Raw genomic sequence first — 25,992 nt, forward strand, 5'->3', positions numbered from 1 at the left:
ATATTCACTATAAAAGGGGCCCATGAAAAGTTTGGCTTGGTGGGCTTGCCAAAGATCCCAGCCTAGGGGCCCTTGCTGCAGGATGTGGGGGCCCAGGTCATGTCTGGTCTGACAGGATGTGAGGGCCATGGCTATAAACATATACACAGTGATTCAAAACTCAACGAACTTTTAGGGGAGGTACAAAACACAAAAACAAAACAGAATCACATAGGAATGTATGACCAGAAATCCCAACCTGATCAGCTGGAGGATAAACAAAGATGCAAAAATTACAAGCCAAGAATGGGTGGGAAAAACTCTTTATTTAGCAATACTTTACATGAGGGCATTACGTGTACACGTTAAGTTTCACAACAAGTGCTCAAAGTTCTTACCATCTCTGTTACAGTTGCAAACATCTGCGAAATGCCAGGTATTTTTGAAAGGGTTCAACAATCTTCGCATCGCCATTATGAAGCATGCATAACTGTGGATGGTAAGAACTTTGAGTACTTGTTGTGAAACTTAACGTGTGCACGTACTGTTTTCGTGTGAAGTATAGCTAAATAAAGAGTTTTTCTACCCATAATTGGCTTGTCATTTTTGCATCTTCGTTTATCCTCCAGCTCAGTTGTGCACAAACTTTTTGGAGCACGACCCCCTTTTGACCAAAAAATTTATTGCCAACCATTACATAGGCTGAACACATGTCCCAGTTTTCTGTGACATTTAGATTTTTTGACAGTAAATATGCTGTCCCGAAAGCACTTTTCAGCATTGCTTGTTTTGATTTTCATTAGGTGATATTGACTTCCACAAATATTCAATACTTTTTTTAATATCATATAAATATTTACTTTGTTTTTCAATGTACTTGTTGTCCCTTATGCTAGATGGAAAAGTAGCAATTTATATGGTCCTTGATTTTCGTATACAGGATGATTGAGAAAGAATCATTCGATTTCAAATTCACTTGAAATCAGCCATTAAAAAAATTGTTCATAAAACGTAGACACATTTTCGCCCATATATTCACATATTACTTATCATTCTATTCTGTGTTTTTAATTTTTAAGAAATGTACAATTTTGAAATCGAGTGATCCTCTCTAAGTCACCCTGTAACTTAATATCATCCGCCACATGCCAGAAGCACAAATGTACAAATTTTCCTCTTTTTTATCAGCTGTTTTGATACCTTGTTTTGCGATCTAAGTTATGCCTGAATTGCTAATGTGTATCCCTATTGAAACATGTGTTACAAAACATTTTATGAAAATAACTTTCATAGAGTAGAATAACATGGGTAGAGTAAACATTCAAATTCCATTTCCCATGTTCTTTTTTTGCAAGGACATTGCACATTCGTGATTATGGCATGGCAAAGCCAAATATATTGATTATTACTGTGCAAGCAGAATTTTATAAAATTACATTGTATGATACATTCTAATTAGCTCAGCTGAATAAAGGCATTCTTTAGTTTTGACATATTTTTAATTAAATTGAATTTCTTATTTGGAAGTTTTTATTTTGAAGAATCTCTCGCGACCCCCCTAGTTCATTGGCACAAACCTCTGAGGGGTTGTGACCCACGGTTTGTGCACTACTGCTCCAGCTGATCAGGTTGGGGTTTCTGCTCATACATTTCTATGTGATTCTGTTTTGTTTTCGTGTTTTCCACCTCCCCTGAAAGTTTATACATTGAGTTTTGAATCACCCTGTATAGTAAATCATTGCCAAAGGTAATTCAGGGAATTTAGGGTGACATTGGGGTACTGATTCCAAATCTGTCATTGGTTTTTGCCATATTGGCTTTACTTTTTGAAGAAAAAAAAGTGAAAATTAAATTTCAATAGTAATACCATAAACAACATACTAATCACATTGAAACTGCGCGCTATAAACAAATGTAGTAAATCATTGCAAAAGATAATTTAGTGATTTTAGGGTGGTATTGGGGCACTAATTCCGAATCTGTCATTGGTTTTGTCATAATGGCTCTACGTTCAAGAAAAATAGCTATAGCTATTGTTGGATGCTTAAGCGAGAAACTGAAGACACAAAGCAACAAAAACGTAGTAGAAGTAGCATTAAAGAGAATTAAAAAAAAGTTCCACGGCCAACAGCAGTGAATACAGATCGTCTGTTCAACACTGCAAACTAATAGAAATCTTAAAACTGTTTTATATTTCCATTACTTATTGTAATGAAAGTACACTTTCTTTGCTTTTCTTTCTTTACCAGTGTATGTTTTAATAAAAAGCCAACCTCAGTTTGCCAGAAAACTGTACGCGATGGAGAAAAACCTCCAAATAGACGAAACAATACTATATTAATTTTTTAACAAGTAGCAAAATCTTTTTTATAATTGACGTGTCCAAATATGAAACATATATTGTCTGTCATTTGTCATTTTTCATTTTTCAAGTATTGATGCACTAAATTATATTTTGCACATGCAAAACTGTTGTGTGATTAATAAGGATTGTACTTTTTGATTTTGTGTTTGTAATTTTTAATAAAAGATTTTGTTTAACAAAATATTCGCATGGCCTTAAATAAGAGCATTTATATTACATATACATGCCAAGAAATTATGGGAACCAGGACTCAATTCATTCTACAGTATACTTTTGACAATGTGTTAAATATGAAAATTTGACCGTTTTTTTGTCTGGGTTGGTTTTTTGAGAGAAATATTTTCAGGAACCAAATAAAACTGTCTACAACAAACAAAATAAAACTTCTACGGATGATTGTCATAACTGAGAATCAGCTGATAAATGGGCTGAAAAAATTCAAATATTGAATGGTTATATGTAAGTACATAATTGTATTTCATTACATATTGGTTTTCTTCATACATTGTTCATGATAATAATTGATATTTAGGTCTATACAACGACCATTAGGTCGAACTCAGTCTGCACCTTTACCTCTTGGGCATCCCATGCTTCAGCATCCGAGCCTCACAAATGCAACTCAATCAAATGATAGACTTAGTAGTGATCAACAAGGGAATCAACATAGTTTATGCCAGCAAGTAAGAGACTTAAATTTTCATCTGTCATTGAAAATCATTTGGAAAAATTAAAAGCATGAATAATTATTACACTTCTTTCAGTTACAGTGATGTATAGAACTTATTTTTACTGTATACGTGGTATGGTCAACGTCTGGTATGGATGGTGTATATATACAGGGCGTTCGTAAACTCTTTAAAAAAACTGAAGGGCTGATAGTACCCATCACGGCTAACAAAAATGTCACGTTTATTACAAACGGATCAAACACTGTGAATTATTTTATTAGGCTAAGCACAATACAGGGACGAAAGGAATAGCGTGACTGAACACAGCGAATACGCAGATAAAACTGCCCAAAAAACAAAATAATCAAAAAGAATTAACTTAAGTCACCATAGCAACCAATAGTTCAAAGAAATGAGATGGAGAAGACAGTCCTTTGTGAAGGCTTGTAGCCCTCATACGTTGCATTGCTCTTAAGTTACCATAGCAACCAATAGTTCAAAGAAATGAGATGAAGACAGTCCTTTGTAAAGGCTTGTAGCCCTCATACGTTGCAATATTAACAATGGAACTTATGGTCATAATCCTCTCAGACTGTCAGAAAAGCAAAACTTAGAAACATGTCCAACAAGCACGTCCTCACTTCTGACATCATTTCTGCTCTGCCAGAGAAGCAGCACTTCTCCAGAACACCAGGGGCACATAAAGGAATTGGTTTACAAGACACCTGTAGACTCTATGGAAGATCTCTTTGCAAGAATGCTTGAAAAGGTTGTGCCAGTCTTTCATACGGGAATGTGAGCTGTGCAACAACACCCTTGGAACTTCGAGACATCTCTTTTGGATCTTTTGCTGATCTGCAAGGGAATGTGCAACTTATGATTTCATTATGTCCCATTTTTTCACTGTTGAAACTTCAATGTGGACAGTTTACTTTAGAAAATAGATATTTTCTGGATATTATGCTGAGGTGAACTCAGAAATAAAAGTGACCTGGTCTCTGCCGGGACTCGAACCCAGGTCCTCGTGCATACCGGGCAAGCATCTACACTACTTAGATTTCCCTAATTTACTTTAGGCTTTTCTAACACTCTGTGTGTGAGTGGCTTGCAACTATAGGTTCCATTGTAAATATTGTTTGTTTCGATGGGTATTATCACCCCTCCAATTTTTTCTAAAGATTTTTTCAAACACCCTGTATATAATACTTGTGATTCTCGCATGCCCTATCTGGTTGGATGGAGTTAAGCTTGAGTATGTAGTACCTGTACAGGGTGGGTTGAGTAAAAGCTTAACTATATATCAATACAGTAAAACTTTGATTAACTGTCACTTGTTTAACCATCAGTTTCATCATCTAAAAAAATAAAAAATACAGAAAAACAGTCCCACGTTTAAAGGTCCAAAAAGATCGGATGACTGCTATGGTCTGTGCAAATGCCATTGGCAGTCATAGGGTACGTCCATAGTGCACCGCTTCCCGCTTCTCGCTTTATTGCTTAAACCGCGGCAGTTGTAGAAGGTGAGATGATCTCGCGCGATTCTAGCCGGTGGTGGTTATAGTGCACCGCTCGCTGGAGCGTCTGCTTGCATGAGCAGTTGGCATCATGGAGCTATCACGTGGGGATCTATTGCGTTTTTGTTGACAACAAAAAATATGTACATGAAATGAATAGGACTCGCCTTGAAGTTGCAATAGGTTTAGTGTAATCGCTAATTATAGTTAATTAATTAATTGATGATAAATCAGCGATTTCGCTTTTAGTGCCACAACAAATTTTCGATTAGAAAAACGAGAATTAATCGTTACAAAATTCCGTTTGATTTAGTTTTATCGTTAATTAGTTTATATTAATGATAAAACTAAATCATGATCGATAATTAACTAATCAACTAATAACGATAAAACTAAACTGGCCGATAATTAGTTAATTAACGGCAAAATCCGTTGGATTTCGTTTTATCGTTAATTAGTTAATCAACTTAATTAGTTAATCAACTTAATTAGTTAATTAACTAATTAACGCTAAAACGAAATCCAACGGTATTTTGATTAATTAACGATATCGTTTTTATTACGTCAACTAATTAACGATTAGTATTAACAATAATTAGGCGTCATAAAAACTCCGTTGGATTTAGTATGATCATTAATGATTCTTAATTAATTAACGATTAATTAACGATTTCGCTTATTATGTCATAACTAATTAACGATTAGTATTAGCAACAATTATCCGTCACAAAAACTCCGTTGGATTCAGTATAATCATTAATTAACCTTAATTAATGATTAATCACCGATATCACTTTTATTATGTCATATCTAGTTAACGATTAGAATTAACAATAATTATTCGTCATAAAAACTCCGTTGGATTCAGTATTACCATTGCTGATCCTTAATTAATAACCGATTTCGCTTATATTATGCCATAACTAGTTAACGATTAGTATTGACAATAATTAATTCTCACAAAAACTCCAATAGGATTCACTATAATTGTTAATTTTCCTTAATTACTTGATGATTAACGATTTTGCTTTTATTATGTCATAATTAATCAACGATTAGTCAATCAACTCCGTCGATTTACTATTTCACTATAAAACGAACACTTCGAGGAAAGTATCCGTTTTAAAGTGCAAGCGGTGAGCCGGTCAAGCGAGAAAAAGAAATAACAATTCATTCCGGTTAAAGCGGGTAAAAGAAGTTTCAGCCGGTAAAAGCAGGTAGGCGGGCGCACTATGGCCGCCCCAATGAGTTTTCATGATCTTTTTTCAGCCGCGATAAAGCGAGTAGCGAGAAGCGGTTCACTATGGACGTACCCATAGATTACTCCTGCTTGTAATTGGTAAATCCAAAAAACCATGTGCTTTCAACAATTTCAATATGAATGTATTGGCTGGGAACACATTGACTATTATGCCCAAAAAAAGTGCTTGGATGGACCAAACAATTTTTTCAGAATGGTTCCACAACATTTTCATGCCGAAAAGCAGTTAAGCAGTTGCAGCAGGAAGCGCTGCTGTTAATGGACAATGCCCAGACACACACCTCTTTCTTCCAGTGAATACAACTCCACTTATCCAGCCTATGGACCAGGGCATAATTGAAAATATAAAGTGACATTACAGGAAAGCTTTTATTGATGGCTTGCTTTCATCTGATGATGCCATGACTGCCAGAGAATTTTGTGAAGAGATACAACATAAAGGACATTATTTTCAATGTCACCACTGCCTGTACTGACCTTATATTGAAGTTTATATTGATCATTTTGTAAATTAAATGAATGATACTCAGAATTAAATGAATGATACTCAGAATTAAATGAATGATACTCAGAATTAAATGAATGATACTCAGAATTAAATAAATGATACTCAGAATTAAGTGAATGATACTCAGAATTAAATGAATGAATACTCAGCAATGATTTCTCTATATAACCTTTGAACCCCCCCCCCCCAGGGGCTGAATTTTGAAAAATTCCTTCTTAGTGAGTCTTTACATTTTATAATAAAACTACTGACAAATTTCATATTTATAGCTTCAGCATTTCTCCGTATAAACTTTGAATCCCCTTATGACACCTTCAGGGATTGAAATTTTGAAAAATCTCTTCTTAGTGAGTCTTTACATCATAAAATAAAAGTACTGCTCAGATTTCATATTTATAGCTCCAGTGGGTTCGGCTCAGTGATGATTTCTCCATATAACTTTGAACCCCTCCCCCCATGACCCTTTTAGGTGTTGAATTTTGAACAATCCCTTCTTAGTGAATCTTCACATCATGAAATAAAACTACAATGTTGACAAGAAAAAAGTTATTAAATTTTATATTTATGGCTTCAATGGTTTTGGCTTGTGGATGATGAATCAGTCAGGATATGTTATTTTATATGTATAGGTATACCTTGTTCTTGAAATTATTTTTATTATTATGTTATATGACTCTATGTTCTTTCCCTTCAGCATGTAAGACACACTGTACTGACAAGATTAAGTGCTAAAGGACAAATTGAAAATGTCACAGAGGAATCATCTGCAGATGGAGCACCTGCTCCACAATTTAAAGCACTTTCATCCCCTCTTGAAGCCCTTCCAGAAGTTGATATGACTGATAATAAAACCAAAGATCCAGATTGTGAATGTGAACTGACCAGTCAAGACCATGATGTTTCCATCCAACAGCATCAACGTGAATTTCTGTGTACTGCACATCGTACTGCTGATGGTAATTAAAACAAAAACACAACAATTTTTTTCATACAGGGTGCCAAGTAAAGTCCTCATACACCCTTCAACTTTTGTATAATTGGTCATAGACACATACTTCCAGTTAGAAATTTTTTTAAACAACATATCAATCTGAGTTTTGCCATTCATTTTACAAAGCAATATATGTATTAAATTGTAAATTTTTTAACTTTACTTTCTTTAATTGAACTTTTCACATAACATTTTATTCTGCATTTTATGAGTCAAACAAAAAACTTCGTGTTTCTAACTGAAATTATCACCAAGATAGGATACATTGAAACATTTAACAAGTTGTAAAAGCATCCCAGCAGTGAGGAAAGATTCATTCTATATATAAGTTTATTCATCCTGTTTTTATTATATACTTATACAACTTGTACATAGCTGTACCTATTTGCATTTGATCTTTACATGGATGTTAGAGTTTCAAGCCTGAGCTGCATTTATTTTATAGTTTAAAATATCTTTAGATCTCAAACACACTGGATCTTTATTTAGCTTTGTTTATCTCATAGGTAGCTGGTCCCTCTAAAGTGGAGATTCTTTCATAAAAAATTTGTGCTGAAAATGGTGAAAATTATACAATTTTCAAATTTGAAATAATGAGTTATTTATACTCCAGGAATATTCCACTTAGAAAATGGAACTTTTTCTGTTTGACTCTTTAAATGCATGCTCATTATATTTACATCAGTTTAAATATTTAGTTATTCCAATTGATCAATTGTTAATTCTCTTCTGCTTTTAGTGGGAAGTATTTCATCAAGGTACTTGATGTCTCATACCTTATCCCGTGCTATGTCTAGTCCACTAATGACTTCAGCTGCACTTGTATCTTCTTTCCAAGATGCACCAAGGATAGGATTTTCTACTGGTGCTTTTATTTTATTTGTTTTTCTTTACATATTTAATAAGTACAATAAGTTACACACCTTATAAGTAATTCACCCAGAACTAGTTCAAGCTGACTGCAGTTGTTTACTGAGTAAAAAATTGTGGAAAGTTTAACAAATGCTTAACCTAAAGATTCTAAAACTTTTTACACATTTACAAGATCCTTAAGAATGAGATTAAAATTTTAAATATATCACATCACCACCACAGCCTGATTTCGAGATGCTTCAGAGGGTGCCCAAACACACCTTTTAAAAACTACAATGTAGTTAATGTAACCTTGTGAATCTTATGCAGTGCAAAAGAATATTGTTGTCTCCTATTTTTTATTTTAAAAGTAAAATCCAAGTTTTAAAGAAAATAAAAATCTAAGTTGTTTAACACTAGAACAAGAAAAGCAGTGATTTTGATCACAAACCTACTTTGCACACCCGAGCAATTTATCTAAGGTACTTGAAATTTCATGGCTTTTCTCATCTTGTTGAGGCTCTTAAATTACTAAAATGTGAATATTCTTTTTTTTTCACAAACTTTATTCAATCAAATTCATTCAAAAACACAATACAATATAATGTATAATGTGATATATCTAAACATATGCAAGTATATCAATACATATATGAGTTGTCAAGGGGTAATTAGGTCCGTACTGACAACCAATCAACAAAATTAATAATCATAGTCAAAAAAAATTTCACAGTCATATATAATGTACATGTTAATAATAGTCATAAACACAAAGCTGAAATTTTAATTCAAGTACCGTATTCGCATAGTCCCATGATATACATTTAAAAATAGTCTTCAATGTTAGTGATAGCAGCAATGTAACTAAATAATTCCTTTTTAAATTTAGAATATGAAGCTATATTTGTTAATTCGAATGGCAACACATTGTAAATTTTGGGAGCTAAATAGATGAAGTGTTTTTTAAATATCTCTTTTCTATGTAAAAGGATTTCAAATATTTCACCAGGTCTCCTCAGAGAAATAAATTTTTTAGGAGAGCATAAATTCTTATTTTTATGAAGTGTCAATATTGATTTGTAGACAACCAAGTGTCGTAAACCCTAGATGTCTTTGACGGTAGCACCAGAAGTCAAAACTGAATGAGTTAAAAGTTTAAAAATAATCTATTTTGAGAGGTTATGGTAGGAAGTAGGTTGGTTTTATAATCACATCCCCAAGTTGTTATTCCATATTGTAATGAAGATTGTATCCATGCGTAGTGTAATGTTCGTAAAAAAGAAAGATGGACAATTTTATGAAGATGATAGAACCTGTAGAAAAAATATCTAAGTTTTTGGTTAGTATAGCAACGTGAGATTTACATTTCAAGTTTGAGTCTAACTGGATTCCAAGATATTTCCAAGAAAAACTCTATTTACATTAGGACAGTTGCAAGCACTTCTTGAGCAGTCTGTAAGATGTGATTTGAATACTATGTCTGAATTGCTGTCCCCCAATCAAGCTGTAAAATAAATTGAGCTTTTTGGAGATTCAATTTCATATCGTTATTATTGAACCAATCATTGATTATTAGGTTTCTTAGTTTAGTGATAAAATGAAGTTTTACCTAGAATGACAGTAGCTGCCATTTTTACTGTTATATTTAACTAGTATGATTGCCAAACATGTTAAAATGGCAGTCTTCCAATACAAACTTTAATATTGGGAGAACAGCTATTCTAGCATGGTCTTCGTTATTCTCCAGTACCTATTTTGTACTCATTTGGTACAATTCAAAGGTATACTTTTGAAAGAACTTGTTATCATCAGTGCCGTTCTGACGTATGGGGCCTCAAGAGAAGAGCGGCTTCAGAAAAATGAGAAGTAGTTGAATTTTGGGTGAATTTTCCAGGTAGAGCCTCAGAAAAATCCTATGATGTTCTTAAGACTGCCCTAGTTGTCATACTTTATTCAATTTATTTAGCATTTTTATGGATCTTTGTGCTTCTACTGCATTGCATTCACTGGTACAAAGTTAAACAAGACAACGAGAATCTTTATTTTTCACTATTTTAGCCATGGACAAAGTTCCAGCCCTGAGGCCAAGGCAATTCTTACCATTTTTTGTTTCTTCACACTATAAATTCACTCAAAGAACCCAGCCTAAGGAGGCCCTACTGGATCATGTGGGAAGCCATAATTTTACAACATATCATGCTTTTGACAGAACAAAATATAATTCTACATTTGGTAAGCAGAGAAAATCTAGGTCTTGAGTGCCATGCACACACAAAATTGAAATTGCAGACAAAGAAAATTTCTGCCAGAAATTATGAAACTTTATTACTCTACTAATGGTTGTCTTTCAACAAAATCAATTCAATTAGTGCACAATGCGATCAGCATTAAAAAGCTGTCTCATGTATGTATTATCATCAACAACCATTTTCAATCCACTGCTGGATGAAGGTCTCTTCTAAATTTTTCCATTCTGCTCTGTCTGATGCATTAGCCATCCATTTGACTCCAGCCACTTTCCTGATTTCGTCAATCCATCTTGCGTGGGGACGCCTTCTTGGACGTTTAACACCACAGGGGTACCAATATAGAATACTGGTCCATCTGTTGTCCTGTCTTCTTTCAATAGGTCCAGCCCATTTCCATTTCAAACGTTTAATTCTTTCCATGATATCATATACCTTTGTGTGGTTCCTTATCTAAGTGATTCATTTTCTGTCTTTTCTTGTGATGCCTAGCATACATCTTTCCATGCTCCTTTGTGTTGTCTGTAACCTTTGTATCGTCTTGCTTGTGAGTGTCCAGGTTTCAGCTCCATAAGTCAGTGCTGGTAGCACACACTGGTTAAAAACTTTTCTTTTCAGGCATAATGTGACATGAGACTCTTTAGAATTACACAGTTTTTGCCAAAAGTGCTTCATCCAATCCTGATCCTTCTGTTTATTTCATTATGATTTTGTTGTCCATGGTAATGTCGTGTTCTGCAACATAAAGGAGTTGAACATAACTTTGGTCTTTTGCAGTAATGAACAGTAATGTCGTGTTCTGCAACATAAAGGAGTTGAACATAACTTTGGTCTTTTGCAGATTCATTTTCAAGCCCACCTGAATACTTGCCTTCGCCAATTCTTGTATCATTTCTTCTAGTTCGTCTGGATTACTGCTGATAACAACAATGTCATCTGCAAAACGCAAATGGTTGAGAAATTCTCCATTTATTTTAATTATTTTTATATATAGATATATATAAAAACGAATGTATGTCTGTCCTTTATGCATTACTACACCTGGGCATTTGCCTTTTTCCATACATCTTATAGCCTTGTAGACTTCCTCTTTCAGCACAGGTGCTACTTGTACAAATTTGGCTTCATTTTCTTTTCTTTCTGCTCCCTTTCCTCTGTCCCGATCCTGTTCTTTGTGTTTGTATAGAGTATTATAAAATTCCTCAACAATACTAATGATTTCATTTCCATCTTTTGTGATGGTTCCATTTTTTCTTTTTAGTGCAAAAATTTCCCTTCTCCCAACACACAGTTTTTAAGCTCCTATTATCTTCCAATGCTTTCTTTACAATACCACAATTAAACTTCCTGACATTTTCTGTAATCTACTTTCATACTGTCTTACAAAGTTCTGCATATTACACTTGATTTACGGCCATTCTTCTTAATCTGGAATTCTCTTCGGTCTTTCATAAGTTTCTTTGTTTCTTCTGTTATTTTCTTCATTGGTTTGATTTCTTTTTCTCTAGCGAATTCTTTTGCTACTTTTTTTAGGTTAGTGGTTAAAGTTTTGTTCATCATGGTGACATTTTGTTCATCCTCAGTGGTGTTATATAGAAAATCAAATCTGTTCTTCAGCTCTTACTGGAATTTATATCGATGTTCTTGAAACTTCACCATATTGATGACAGTTTTTGTATTTTTGATAAGTTTCGCTCTTTCCATTCTAGTGTTAAGCCTTATTCTACATCTCACCAGTCAATGATCACTTCCTGTATTGAATTTGTTGAGAACACTGCAACATTGGATCATATGCTTCTTATTAGATAGGATGTAGTCGATCTGGCTGGTTCCAGTTTTGCTTCCCCACATCTATTTTCTTTGGAGATTCTACTTAATAAAACGAAATCATGATGAATAACTGTTCACTCTCTGCGAATTCGAAGAGTCTGTTTCCTCTGTCGTTTTGTATACCGTAACCATGACTTCTGACTGAGCTTTCACTATTTCTTCTCTCTCAAATTCTAGCATTGAAGTCACCCATTACTATTTTGATATGATGGTTTCGTTTACTATTCATCATGTCTGATTCTTCATAAAAGTCTTCTACTTTTCCCCCAGAATAGATTGTTGTTGGTGCATAGACTTGTATAATCTGTATCCGGTATCTGCTTGATATTTGCGTATCCAACTTTGCAACTCTATCAGATGTACTATCAAACTCAACGATGTGATTTTTCTACTTTTTATGAATGAGAAATCCTGCTCCACTGGTTCTTCCATTATCTGTTCCTTTGTAGTAAAATAGATGTCCACTGGCAAGTTTGATTTTCTCCTCTCCTTTTCTTCCTATTTCACAGATCCCTAAGATGTCCCAATTTATTCTTCCCAGTTCTTCCAACTCCTGCAAACAATTTTCTGAAGAAAAAGATCGTCCGTTATACGTGGCCAAGGTCATCATCTTATGGCAGCCTGGTCCATATTCGAGTTGATATTTCTTTTCAAAGGGTTTTTGGCCGTAATCCTCCATGCTAACCAGTGCGGGTTGGAGGAAGCCCATCCACTTCCGTTCGCCACTTGTTAAACATGGATACTTGCAGGCTGCACCACGAGAAGGTACGAATTGGACTTTAAGCCTCTACTCCTAGTCGATTCCTTCAAGTCCTTATAATGAAGAAATTAAAGGGTCTTCTCCTAGTTAACAAGTAAAGACTATTCAACAGCCCCATGTATGTATACTATTTTACTAGCTCAGGATTTGGCAGCTATTCATGTTTTTTTTTTTCATTCCTGACATCCAACAAATTTTTTGCAAATTTCTCAAGCGTATTATACTTCAAATGTTCTCAGTTGACTGCCTAGTGAAAATGAAGCCGCAAATTACAAGAGCTCAAAAAATCCTGGTCAAACTTCTTTTCAAAGTAATGAAACATGGACTTGGTCTTTGTCATAACAAGTCCTTTTGTCAAAAATTCCAAAAATATTGGTGCATGAACAAGAGTTTATTGCAAAAATAAGTCAAAGAGACTGAATAGGTACTGTTTTAAGAAGTTTTAGAAAAGAAAAATAATTTTTGTTGATTTTTCTTATGGCGGTCAAAATGACCGCTACAGTCATTCTAGGTATTTTGAAATTCCGATCATTCTAGTGTTAATGGATAAATGATCTGTGTGAAGCTATTAATAGATAAATCAAAGAAGGGTATCCCTAAACGAATGCAGGTACAGTAGATTCTTTATGTAAAAAAACTCTCATTTAACTATATGGAACATGTGAACATCTACATTCTAGGTAACTACATATCTGTATGCCGGAGGTAATGGGCCACTATGTCCATTTTTTTCAATAGTGGAATAACTCTGTTAATTTGCTGTATTTTCATTACACTACACAGAGATATGGGTCACCAGGTCCTATATCAATAAATAACAGAGATATTCACTTTATAAAGCAATAAAGCTGCATAGAAAGATCTATACAGATCTATAGACAAAAAAAATCTTTAACTTTCTCTCTTGTAAAATTTCCCTTTTGTGACAGGGTGCTCTTTACCTTCAGCATACAGATATATACAGTATAATGTTTTTGAGAGTTTTTATGTAAAAAAAGAAAAAATATGAGATCAAAATATAAAAAAATTTCAATTAAGAAAACACATATATTTTACTATTCTCACACAAAATCACTGTTGTAGCCAGGGCCACAACCAGGAACAAAACTTACTCGGTTGCCTGAGGCAAGTACTCATTTTGGTGCCCCTAACTTTTAGTTTGAATGAAAAAGTATAAACTTCGTGGCTGTGTAGTATAGCACACAATTCACCAAACCCCCTGCCCTGTTCTAGGTGCAGCTCTTGTCATAGCCTTAGCAAATTTCTTTGGTTTATTCACTGACCAAATTTTTTTTCTCAGTATTACATGAACCATTGTTGAACATAATGGGTTGAGTAGTGTTCAATACAAACACACACATGCACGCACACACTTTTTCACTCTTTTTTGATGTTCTTTTCATACTTGTTTCAACTTTTGTTTGTTTTTGATTATTATTAAAAAGGTACTGCACATAATTTTGAGAGTAACTGCAATTCCACTTTTCTTTATGATAGAATTCTTATCTGAAAACTTTATTATCTCTTTTGTTTCTTGGAAGTACATTTTCATTTCTCAGTCATTTATTGGTATTTCTTGACTTGAAACAAACAATATTCACTTATGACTATAATTTTCTTGGCTGTGAATTATTTTGCACTTCCATGGGATATCATAGTTCTTGGCCGCTGTGTTCAATTCCCACCCCCTTCAATATTAACCTGGATATGCTTCGTATCTTCTCTATTTTGTCAGTTTTGTGTACCTATGAATGTCAATACCCATCATCATAATGGATTGTAATTCCATCATGAATTTCTGGAAGAGAGCCAGATTTATGCAAGATTATGCAAACTTTTGTGCAAGATAGAGATTTTCAAACAAAATGCTTTAATACAGACAAGTAAAAATGCTTTGATTTAGTACAGTAAATGGGGAGAATTTTTTTCTTTCAACGTATGGAATTTTGTGAGAGATAGAGTGATACGTGATTCTATATAGTTGTGTGCAATTTATGTTATGCTTGAATTGCTACAAGGGGTGAGTTGTGTTCAACTCATTGCAGTTGCATGATGAATTATGTATTTATAATTGTAAAATATTATACCCTTTAGGGTTTCCTTCTGTCTAAATTAAGACAAGGCGTGCTTTAATAAATTTTTAGAGAATTCTTAGTGGCTTGAGTGGTACTAAGTGGGACTTTATGTATGATTGGATGCTATGCTACATTAGAAATTATGTTATAGTGGATTTTGTCCATTTTAAATGTAAAATTGTGCAAATCAAAGTTTAAAATATATATATTATTAGTCACCAACACCGGTACAAATATATTGAAGCTGTTAATTTTGCCTAATTAACAATTTAAATAACTTTGAATTATATTTATGTATACATTAATAAAGGACAATAATTTCGCCCAATTCAACTTTGGTTTTTCATTTCTTGCATTTAGTAAGAGGGGAAGGGATTTACCAGAAGCTGACAATCATAGACATCAATTTAGTGGTAATACTGTAAGAGCTCAAAAATATTGGGGAGGGCTGAAACCAAATATTTCTGCAGGTATAGTCCTCCAATCACAAGATGAGACTTGGCTACTTCATGTCATGTCACATTGGATGAATTTTTATTCACTTCTTTTAGGTAAAACAGTTGTGCATATCGAGAATAGCTCATCAGTGACTGAGCTTTCATGTTTGGCTTATTCATCTTGAAAAAAAAATAGAATCATCTGACAATACGTGCCGTAGCCAAGTCTCATCTCCGAGTTGGAGGACTATATTATTTATATCAGTGTTTCTCAATCGCTGGGCCTTGACATCATTCATACTGGGCCGCAAATGATCAGTCGTTTCATTTTTCCTCATTCATTTTTCATTGGTCTTGTGTCTGACTGAGCCTTCCACTCACAAAAATAAATGAAACCAGACCGCGAGCTTGCCAAGGTTGAGAACCACTGATTTAGATGGTGACGATTCTGATGCTTTTACATTAAATTTCTTTATGCACTGAAATTTCATGCCCTTATTTCTGTTTTGTTCATATTTTATAGGAAAAAACATACAAAATTTACATAAAATATAATTTTTAAAATTTAATGAAAGAATAATTTGTTAAACACAAAACTTTAAATAAACATGTTATTCTTTTTTTTTTTGTATAAAATCTTAATGATGATCCTGATTAAATCTTCTGCATTGATAGGTATAGCCTATGATAATATTATGCTGAGACACCAGTGTGTTTGTGGGGACAACACCCATCATCCTGAACATGCTGGTCGTTTGCAAAGTATCTGGGCTCGTTTACAAGAAACTGGTCTAGCAGCTAGGTGTGAGGTAAATTTATTTTATCAAAATGTAAAATTCTATCAAAAGAATGTTCATTATATAATATTGATTATCTGCTTCACTTCTTCTTTCTTTGTTTAAATAAAAATACAAAGTGTGAACTACAACAGGCAATCACCTAGCTCAGCAAGGTGGCTGGAAAAAAAGTAAAATATACAGGATGTTCTGTTAATGGATTGAAAAACTCAGAGGGTTGTTAGTAGGCATCAAGAGGAACAAAATTTGCAATAGAACATGGTGTTGCAAACCACATTGAGAGGGTGAAAATAACGAAAAATGCATGCACATACCCAAGGAGGTGGACTTGATGCGCGGGACCCATTGCTTGTCCTCCACGTTTGCCGGATCTCAATCTGTGTGACTTTTTCTTATGGGGTCACCTTAAATCACTCATTTTTGCGCCACCTGTGGACACACCGAAGGTTCTCATAACTCGTATTGTCATCGCTGCGGCAGACATCAAAAGCATATCTTGTATCTTTGAACGTGTCAGGGAATCATTTTTACGTCGTTGTAGACTGTGTATCAGCAGCCACCACTTCCAACAACTCTTGTAACAATTAACCAAATAAATCTTTTCGTACTTATTATTGTACTTTTTTGCCGTTCCAGCGTGACATCGAAACCTGCATGAGTTTTTCACGATTGTCACCCTCTCAACGTGGTTTGCGACACCATGTTCCATTGCAATTTTTGTTCCTCTTGATGCCTACTAACAGCCCTCTGAGTTTGTCGGCCCATTAACAGAACACCCTGTATAAATGAAAAAAAAGAGACGGAAATAAAATATATATGAATAAAGATTAATGCACATTGTATCTTTCCCAAAAATTCACCAAAAATGGAATCTGCGATCATATTAAGGTAATAGAGGAAAAGAAATTATTGTCTGTTAGAGTTTTTTTCATGTTTAGATTCCAGACTTCCTTTTTTTACTGTAATAAAAAATCGTTGTGCAAAGAACTAGAGGAGAGTGGTCTGTGAGTGAATATTCATAAGAGTGACAATTTTTGACAAGTAGCAAACTTTTTTAGTACAAAGCATGTGTACATGTTTTTATGTCCTTTGATTTCTATTTGAACTTTCAGATTTTAGAACAATATATAAATCAGTCACAGAATAAAACATTACATGGTAAACATAAAAGGAGGCAGTAAGTTGGCAAAACAATAATATCATGTTAACAAGGTACAACGCTATATAGCAATATACAATGTAAAAAACAAGTATGGATTGAATTTAATCCCTATAAGGATTTCTAATCAAATAATCACTGGTAGAGAATACAAGGCATTTTCCCGTAAAGTTTTTAATGTGATTTAAGTATTTGTCAAAGACAAAGAATTTTATTATTATTAAAAATTTTTTCAGCGTGTTCGACCTAGGAAAGCTACCTTAGAAGAGATACAGTCATGTCATAGGTATGAAAATTCATTTTTATTATTGAGTTGTTTCAAATTTTATCTTCCAATGCCTCCTAATTTTAGATTTAGAAATTTTATGAAACATTTTTGTCAAACACTATGAAGCTTCTCTCATAGTATCTGCTATTTTTCCTTAACACTATAACTGTGACTCTTCCCATGCACTTAGAACCATGGACTAGGTCAAATTGATCCTTGTGGTGAAAATACCCAATTCTGTTGCGAAAACCTAGATTCAGTTCCTAATTATTTTTTTTCTGTTTCACATGAATTGTGTTTCCTGTAGCAAAACTCAACTTATCTAAAAGTCACAAATTCTTTTATTTATCTACTTGCAAGTGTTTGCGATAAAGTTTGATTTAATTAAATTAATCCAATCCATAGTTTGCATCATACATATAGGCTTATATCATACTTCAAAATACTCAAAGCTTATGAATAGCTGGAAGTATTTGAGAACTTTAGTTGGTTGTTGAAATGATGTTTAGATTCGGCTGTCTTGTTTAAAGTTATTACTTATTTGTTAGAACCTCTTTGATGATCTAAATTTTTTTTGCTCTTCTATATTGCTCATTTTTTCTATTGAAACAATTTTAAGATCATGTATTCAAATAAAAATTAAATAAAATACTTTGTGTGAAAATATTTTTTATATATATTGCAGTGAAGTTTATACATATCTCTTTGGAACTAATCTACTTAATCGTCAGAAACTGGATGCAGGGAAATTAGGTGTGTAGTTGTATATCTTGACTTTTATTACAATGCTATTTAAAAATTAGTGAAAAAATTTTACTTTGAAATATATATTATATCACATGTGGCCTTTGCTTTACATGATTAATTGTTTCCCCAAAATAATTGCATAAGATGGAATTATGTAGAGCCAGTTTAATTTAACATAGGTAAGATAAGGATGGGGGGGTTTCTTTAAAAGAGTGAGGAAAAAAAATGAAACTCTTTTGGCACCTAGCAACAAAAGAAATTTTTGTGATTGAATTATTAAAAATTATAAGTAATCTTTTCCCAACTATAATCTTGTGAATTAACAATGGTTGAATTAATTTGATTAATACTATTTTATGAATATTATATATGTATATCTGAAGTCTTCAATTTGGTGATGAATACATTGTTTACTTATATACAGTAAAACCTTTCTTTCGCAGACACTGGTGAGACAAAAAAAAATTTGTTCGTAAAAGAGGGTGTGATCGTTAATCAGGGGGTTTGAAATGCGTATTTTTATTATACAAGAGGAAATTATTATTTGGCTGTAAAAAAGGGTGACTGTATCTGAGGGGTGTCCCTTAAGAGGTGTTTCACAGTGCAGTTGTCCCTCGGTATTTGTGGGGGTTATACATCCAGCGAATACAGGAAATTCATGAAAAATAACCCAAACCCTAAAATTTTGTTCTTTAGGCATCTTATTTTTACAGTACTGAAGAAGTAGAAGGGGGAGGGGTCCAGTGATTCAAGGCGATGCTGTTTGGAAAGAACAGCATAATGTCTGTTTGTCATTTCTTCTAAATTCTAGTTAGAGTATAGTGACAAGGCTTCCTTTACGAATTTCTTTATGTGTGAAAAACATACTTACTACAGATCGGTCTATTTTATGGAAACAATCCATTGCAGATTTAATCTTAAGAAGCCTTTGCTATGTTGCTCATAATGAACTTGTCTTCTAATTCTCTGAATTTGCAGATTATAATTATAGCTATAGTGTGCAAATTATGCAATACATAACTTGCGTACTTTTTTATCGCACTCACAGAATAGCAGCACTTTCTACATGAAAGACATGAATCCAGGGCTGTAATAGTAGCATGTGTAGCTACAGCAATGACTGATCAAGTTATACATTTTTATTTCTTTATATATTTCTCTGTAGACTCATTGATGCTGTAATAATGGGAAACCACAGTAATAAAACTAACCTTTGTCAATATTTCAAATTTTCCTTGCAAATTTTTCACTTTTAGAAACATTTGAACAATAGTTCTGCATAAATGTTTTCAGAAGCACCAGAAAAACCTTTGGGAAAGATTTTTTAAACTTTTATGAAACACGTACACCTTATATTTTGTTCTGATATGAGAATTATTACTTAAACAGTGTTTTCCAAAAAAACCTAGAAAGAGGCCGCGAATATGAAAACCGTGAATATGAAATCTGCAAATACCAAGGGCCCACTGCATATTATGTAGTGTGGATCTCTGTTCTCTTAAAGTTCCTGGGATAATAGACTAATTAAATAATGAAACAGTCAAGATTTGGCTCACAGGCAATATTCTTTGTCTCTCTATAAAAATTTTGTAGCTACCCAGAGAATTCTGAATATCTCTCACAAACATAACAAATTTAGTGTCATTAGTATCATTTCTTCTATTACAATTCTGATCGCATTGTTGACTTGTTTAAAAATAATCAGTCATTCGTTCCCTTGGAAAACTGAGGGGCTCAACAACAAAAGATTCCTGGTTTTTATTATTCACGTCATTTTCCACTTCCAAATTATGTGAATTTTATTTTATTTTTATAAGTTTTAGTGAATTAATGCTGATTATTAATTTTAATAAGTTTTGATGAAGTAAAACTTATTAAACCTAATAATGCAATTAGTAAAGTTAAAAAAATATTTTGTTAAAAATCACAAGCACAGAGTAAATTAAATAAAACAAATATTTTGTACGAATAAGATGTGACTTATTTCTTGAGGTCTTCATTGTGTCAAGACAATAATACTGACTCTCACGTGTGTTTACTGTCTTCTGATGAAATTTGCTTGATCCAGTTATACAAATACAAAATCAGAAGCCATAACAGGCAAATCGCCCAAACGTGTGGCTGGTAAAAATAATGAAAGAGATAGAAATTTAATGAAAAGAAAGTCAGTATGAAAAAATAATATTGCAAAAAAGCCTATAAAAATATGGTAATCACAGCCCTAATACAGCAACCCAATAGCAATAAATCAGGGAGAAAAAACACAACTAAAGTGCCCATCAAAATGTAGTTGTCACTTATTCAAGTACAGATAGCTTCTTAATTACTCCCACCCAACATATCATATTTCCTGCTGAAGGTGTCTGTGGGAAAATTCAGTTCCAATCAAGTAGCAAACTCAACTTTCTAGCATTTTTGAGCATGAGTACAAGTAATGAGAGGGATGTGGATGACACAAAAAAAGTTTTTTTCTTTCACAATCCCCTCAACATCTTGTTTCAATTGCAACTTGTTTCTGTCAACACATTTCAAATAATGTCAATGATCTGTACTCTGTTATAATGGAGTTTGAACCATCAATAACTGTTGAACTTGTTGGAAGGAAGCTGTTATAATAGAGTATTAATTATTAATTCAATTAGTAACTATTATTGCAATAGAAAATTACAAATACAAAGGCCACAACAACAAATACAAAGGCCACAACAGACCAACAGACAAAATGCACAACAAGGTTGCTGAAAAAAAGATGCATATAAAAAATATGGATGTCGAATGTATATCTAAACTATATCAAAATACAGCAACTCAATAAGAACAATAAAAAACCATTAATTATGAAGAAATATAAATAAACTGCCCATAAAAAAATTATGGTTGTCTCATCTAAATATGGATAGCTTCTTGATTTATCCCAATTAATTAATTACATTAATTTTTGTTCATTCAGTGAACGAATAATTTCCTGTTCTTCTCAAGAAACCTATTCCATTTTGCCAGTCATTGCTTTTAAACATATGTCATCCAAACAGTCAATGCACCTTTGTCATTATCAACATGCACATCATTACAATTTTTGTAATCAATTAGAAAAGGTTTTTACTTAATATATTTTGATCATGATGCCAAAAAATAAGGTTTTATTATTTTAATGTATCACTGGGTGTGGTTAAGAATCGACCTGTCTTTGCATTAACAAAAAATTGGAAAAATATGGGGTTTTTTTTCCCTTCACTTTTTTTTCACCAACATGATTTTCAACCCAAAAGCCACCACTGCATGAATATGATTGAGGTTTTTAGTGCCTCTCATGATGTATTACGCAATGATATTGCTCGTAAACATTTGTTTCAATTTGCAATATTTTTGTTTTTTGTTTTTTTCCCAATTATATGTTTATTAATTTTTTTAAGTGTTCTCATTTGTTTCCTTTTTTTCAGCTGAGTTACCCATAAAAAACTTTGTTATGCTCCCTTGTGGAGGAATTGGAGTAGATTCTGATACAGTTTGGAATGAATTACATACAGCAAGTGCAGCACGAATGGCAGTAGGATGTGTTCTAGACTTATCTTTCAAAGTTGCTATGGGTGAACTGAAGGTTTGTTATTTAATGTATTTATATATACTTTTTTTTACGCATGGAATTGTTTATATAGGTAACTATAACCTACAAAGTTTGGAAGCACATTTTTAGGACAATTTTCTACAAATAAAATATGTAGAGTTGACATAAAATAACTCATCCTATAAGCCAGCCTCATAGGCCACAATACTTGGGAAATGCCGATGAATTTCATCTGTATTTTTATTTGAAGTATGTGCTCAATGATCAAGAAAGATGGTTGGTCAATGGCATCAGCAAAGCACTCACAATTATGATTGCAGTCAGAGGCGCTGACATAAAAAGAAAACATTGAGGGGAGGATACTGAAAGTTGCCAGTCATCCTGTGGGGACTCAAGCCCATATACAGAGAGGGGAGGTGCATTGCATTGTATATTAATTAGTTATTGGGGGCCTGAAGTAACCTCAGCCCCAGGTTCCGGTGCCCCAGTTTCTAAACATCAAACGACAACAATCTGTTTTTTCAATTGCAATGTCATCAGTACTGTTTAAAGCTTATAAATAGGTTGGAGTTTTCTCTGAAGCACAATTGGAAGATATAATCAATATTCACCAATAATCACTTCTCACACTAAATTATATACCTATATATATAATGAAATAGTGTGTATAACTGTATCATGAGGTAATATGCCCTACAGCATAACCAATGTAGCACCAAAGTATTTCAATAATAGATATCTCAATTAGATGGTTTCTTGAGTGGTTCATAATAATTCTTCAAGTTCTGTTATGAAGTTGTGAAAGCAATATAGTTATAAAAAATGAAACAAAATTCCTTCCTTAGAGTTACTTATATATTCTCAATTGATAGTATATCTCAGATTGTTATGAATATATTTATACATGTGTTTGTTTACATTTGTGCCTGTATCTTTTCTTTAGAATGGTTTTGCATTAGTGAGACCCCCTGGTCATCATGCTGAATATCAACAGCCTATGTGAGTTCTTTCCTTCTTTTTCCCCTTCTCTGTCATATTGTTTTAATCAGTATTGAGCAAAATCATTACATAAGCATTATATGCATTTTCATTATATCATTATATTTGATTAAATAGAAGGAATAGAGTAAGAGGTGAAATAAACAGCAATCAGGTTTATAATTCAACCTCAAAAAACACAGAGTAAGAAGAATATGGTATATATTTCATTACAGTGAACCAAGTATAATAACTTTTTTTATAGAAATAGCCAGTGAGCTAATATATCTGTACATTGGCATACTATATCTGTACGCCAAAGGTAAAGGTCACCATGTCACAAAAGGGAAATTTTACAGGAGAGACGTTCAAGATTTTTTTAGTATATCTTTCTATGAAGTTTGCTTGTTTTATGAAGTGAATATATGTTATTTATTGAAATAGGAATTGGTACCCTATATCTGTGTCATTTAATGAAAGTATTATATTAATTAATAGTGTTATCCCAATATTGATGAAATGGACATAGTTTCCTTTAACTCCAGCATACATATATAAAAAGCACATATTCTTTAATAAGCCATAATCTTGGTAAGTGCTGCATTGCTTGTATTTTCGAAACATATTTTTAGTGGACAACTTCTTTCATGCTGATTGGATGTGTTGGTTTTTATTTTAAAAATATAGAAAAAAAATATTAGCAGTAAAAAAGCCTAAAAATAATAATGAACATTATAAAAATATCTTGAAATATTGGATGACTGAATTGTATTTCTCAACTACACTCATGTCCATAAATTGAGGATAATGCCAGCAGCTCTGGCAAATAAAGGTTCAGAAACAAAACAAACGTTACTTATTCATAAAGCCCATTTATTAAACAAAAGATAAAGAACAAAAACGATGGTGTATGTATGATACCATTCATAAAAACTACGATTTTTGCTCCCTGGAGCAATTGTAAAAAATATCTCCTTTACAAAAACTTACTATTACATGGTTGGTATGATGGTTAATACATTGGATGTCTCCCATGCGATGAAATACAGTCCGTACAACGCCTAGGCATGCTGAGTATCAAATTATCAATCTGATCTTGGGGAAGATCACTCCACTCAGCAAGCAATGCTCTCCGAAGTTCCAGTACACATGTAGGAGGTGGTTGACGGGCTGCAACTCGTCGGCCAAGCATGTCTCACACATGGTCTATCGGATTCAATTCAGGTGAGAATGCTGGCCATTCCATACGGGTTATATCCTCAGATTCAAGGCATTCGTTTACGATGTTTGCTCGGTGAGGACGGGCGTTGTCATCCATAAACACAAATTCTGCACCCATGGCACCCCTAAACAAACGTACATGTTGTTCCAGAATGATGTCCCGATAAATTTTGGCTTTCATGGTTCCGGTTTGAACATGCAGATCTGTTCTGGAACCCAGTATAATTCCACCCCAAACGAGCAATGCTGCACCACCATAACGGTGTCGTTCAATGATGTTGTCTTGGTGGTAATGGGTACCTGGCGTTCTCCATATGAAAGTCCGACGTGAATCAGACTGCAAGCTAAACCTGGACTCGTCGGAAAACATCACACAAGCCCACTGTGACGATGTCCACATTGCATGTTCTCTACTCCAGGCTAATCGCTGCCGACAGTGAGTTGCCGTGAGCGGAACACATCTGACAGGCCTGCGAGCATATAGACCAATATCTCCCAAACGTCTGTACACGGTTTGCCTTGAAACTGTGGTACCCGTGGCTGCAGATAGCTGACGAGACAGGTCGGATGCTGTGCTCCGTCTGCTTCTTTTGGCAGTTACTGCCAAATACCGGTCTTCATTCGGCGTTATAACTCGGGGGCGACCTGTACTGTAACGTCTACTGACATTTCCGTTATCTTGGAATCGTTGCCAAAGCCTAGAGATGACACTTTGGGCAATTCCAAGTTCCTCGGATACTTCCATCTGAGTACGCCCACATTTCAGGCGGCCGATAATTCTACCACGTAAAAAATCATCCACATGCGTCCTCTGTGTCATAACTATTCGCTTATGGCACTGAGTGCCTTACAGAACTCTTGTGAACAATTTCACTTCTTTGCCACCATTCCTTATATACCCCTTACACTCTCGCCATTGTGACGTACTATCGGCATCATCTGGTGGCTTCCTGAAATTTGCATATCATTCTTGCAGATGTGTGTGATAATTCTACAGATGAAATTTTTACATTAGATTTCGATTTCCGTGTGATTCTGAATTATCCTTAATTTATGGACATGAGTGTATTTGGAATCATTTGGGAAGCAACTATCAAGTATTTTCTCAAAACTATATACTTGGAGAATGCCAGAAAACATGTTTTGCATGGAAATTAAATTTTATCTTGGAAAGGTGCTATCCATTCACCAAGATATTTAAAGTTATTCCAAGAAACATATTTTTTAATACACTGGTAGGAAAAATCATAAAAATAAATATATCTTGTGTTATTATGATCATAAGAAAATGAAAGAAATAAGAAGATATTAGAGAATATAATAGAGAATAAATAAAGATCATAAGAAATTTTAACTGGTGAACCACTTTGAAGAAGGGTTATCCAACTGTGTGGAGAGAGTCATCTTCATTGACAGAAATACAGTAGTTCATAGCTAATGAGTGAACATTTTTTTCTTTACTGTGGACCAAATAGGTAGGATATTGGGCCAAAAACCCCACCAGGTAACGTGTTAAAAAAAAAGCTTGATGTGCAACATATCTTCATATTTAGATTGTAAGGTTTTAGCACTAAATACAGTTGAACCCTGTTATAGCACCCCCAGATGTTGCGTGAAACCCATAGCACCAGAAATTTTCAGTGAACAAATCTTCTATTTCCAAGCGTTACACACGCAGCCTTGCCAACTCTCCAGATTTTTCACCATACCTTCCATTCTCCAGTATTATTGAAAATTTCTCCAGATTTTTGCCAAAAATTGTATTTCC

General features: G+C 33.8%; 1 protein-coding gene across 2 annotated transcripts in view; it reads left to right on the forward strand.

Annotated features, from left to right (window-relative positions):
- Nucleotides 1–25,992, forward strand: part of LOC149085608 (histone deacetylase 4-like) — an 89,629-nt gene that overhangs the window by 47,058 nt on the left and 16,579 nt on the right. For both annotated transcript variants that reach the window (XM_089233744.1, XM_089233745.1), the window contains exons 12-19: nt 2,877–3,027; nt 6,993–7,254; nt 8,029–8,154; nt 16,165–16,298; nt 17,682–17,731; nt 18,399–18,466; nt 21,901–22,058; nt 22,969–23,024. In XM_089233744.1, coding sequence (XP_089089870.1) covers nt 2,877–3,027; nt 6,993–7,254; nt 8,029–8,154; nt 16,165–16,298; nt 17,682–17,731; nt 18,399–18,466; nt 21,901–22,058; nt 22,969–23,024 — 1,005 coding nt within the window. The remainder of the gene's footprint in view (nt 1–2,876; nt 3,028–6,992; nt 7,255–8,028; nt 8,155–16,164; nt 16,299–17,681; nt 17,732–18,398; nt 18,467–21,900; nt 22,059–22,968; nt 23,025–25,992) is intronic.

This window comes from Pholcus phalangioides, unplaced genomic scaffold (assembly GCF_987345545.1).
Source record: "Pholcus phalangioides strain wild (caught in Gottingen) unplaced genomic scaffold, Ppha-v1.0 ptg000007l_1, whole genome shotgun sequence".
NCBI lineage: Eukaryota > Metazoa > Arthropoda > Arachnida > Araneae > Pholcidae > Pholcus > Pholcus phalangioides.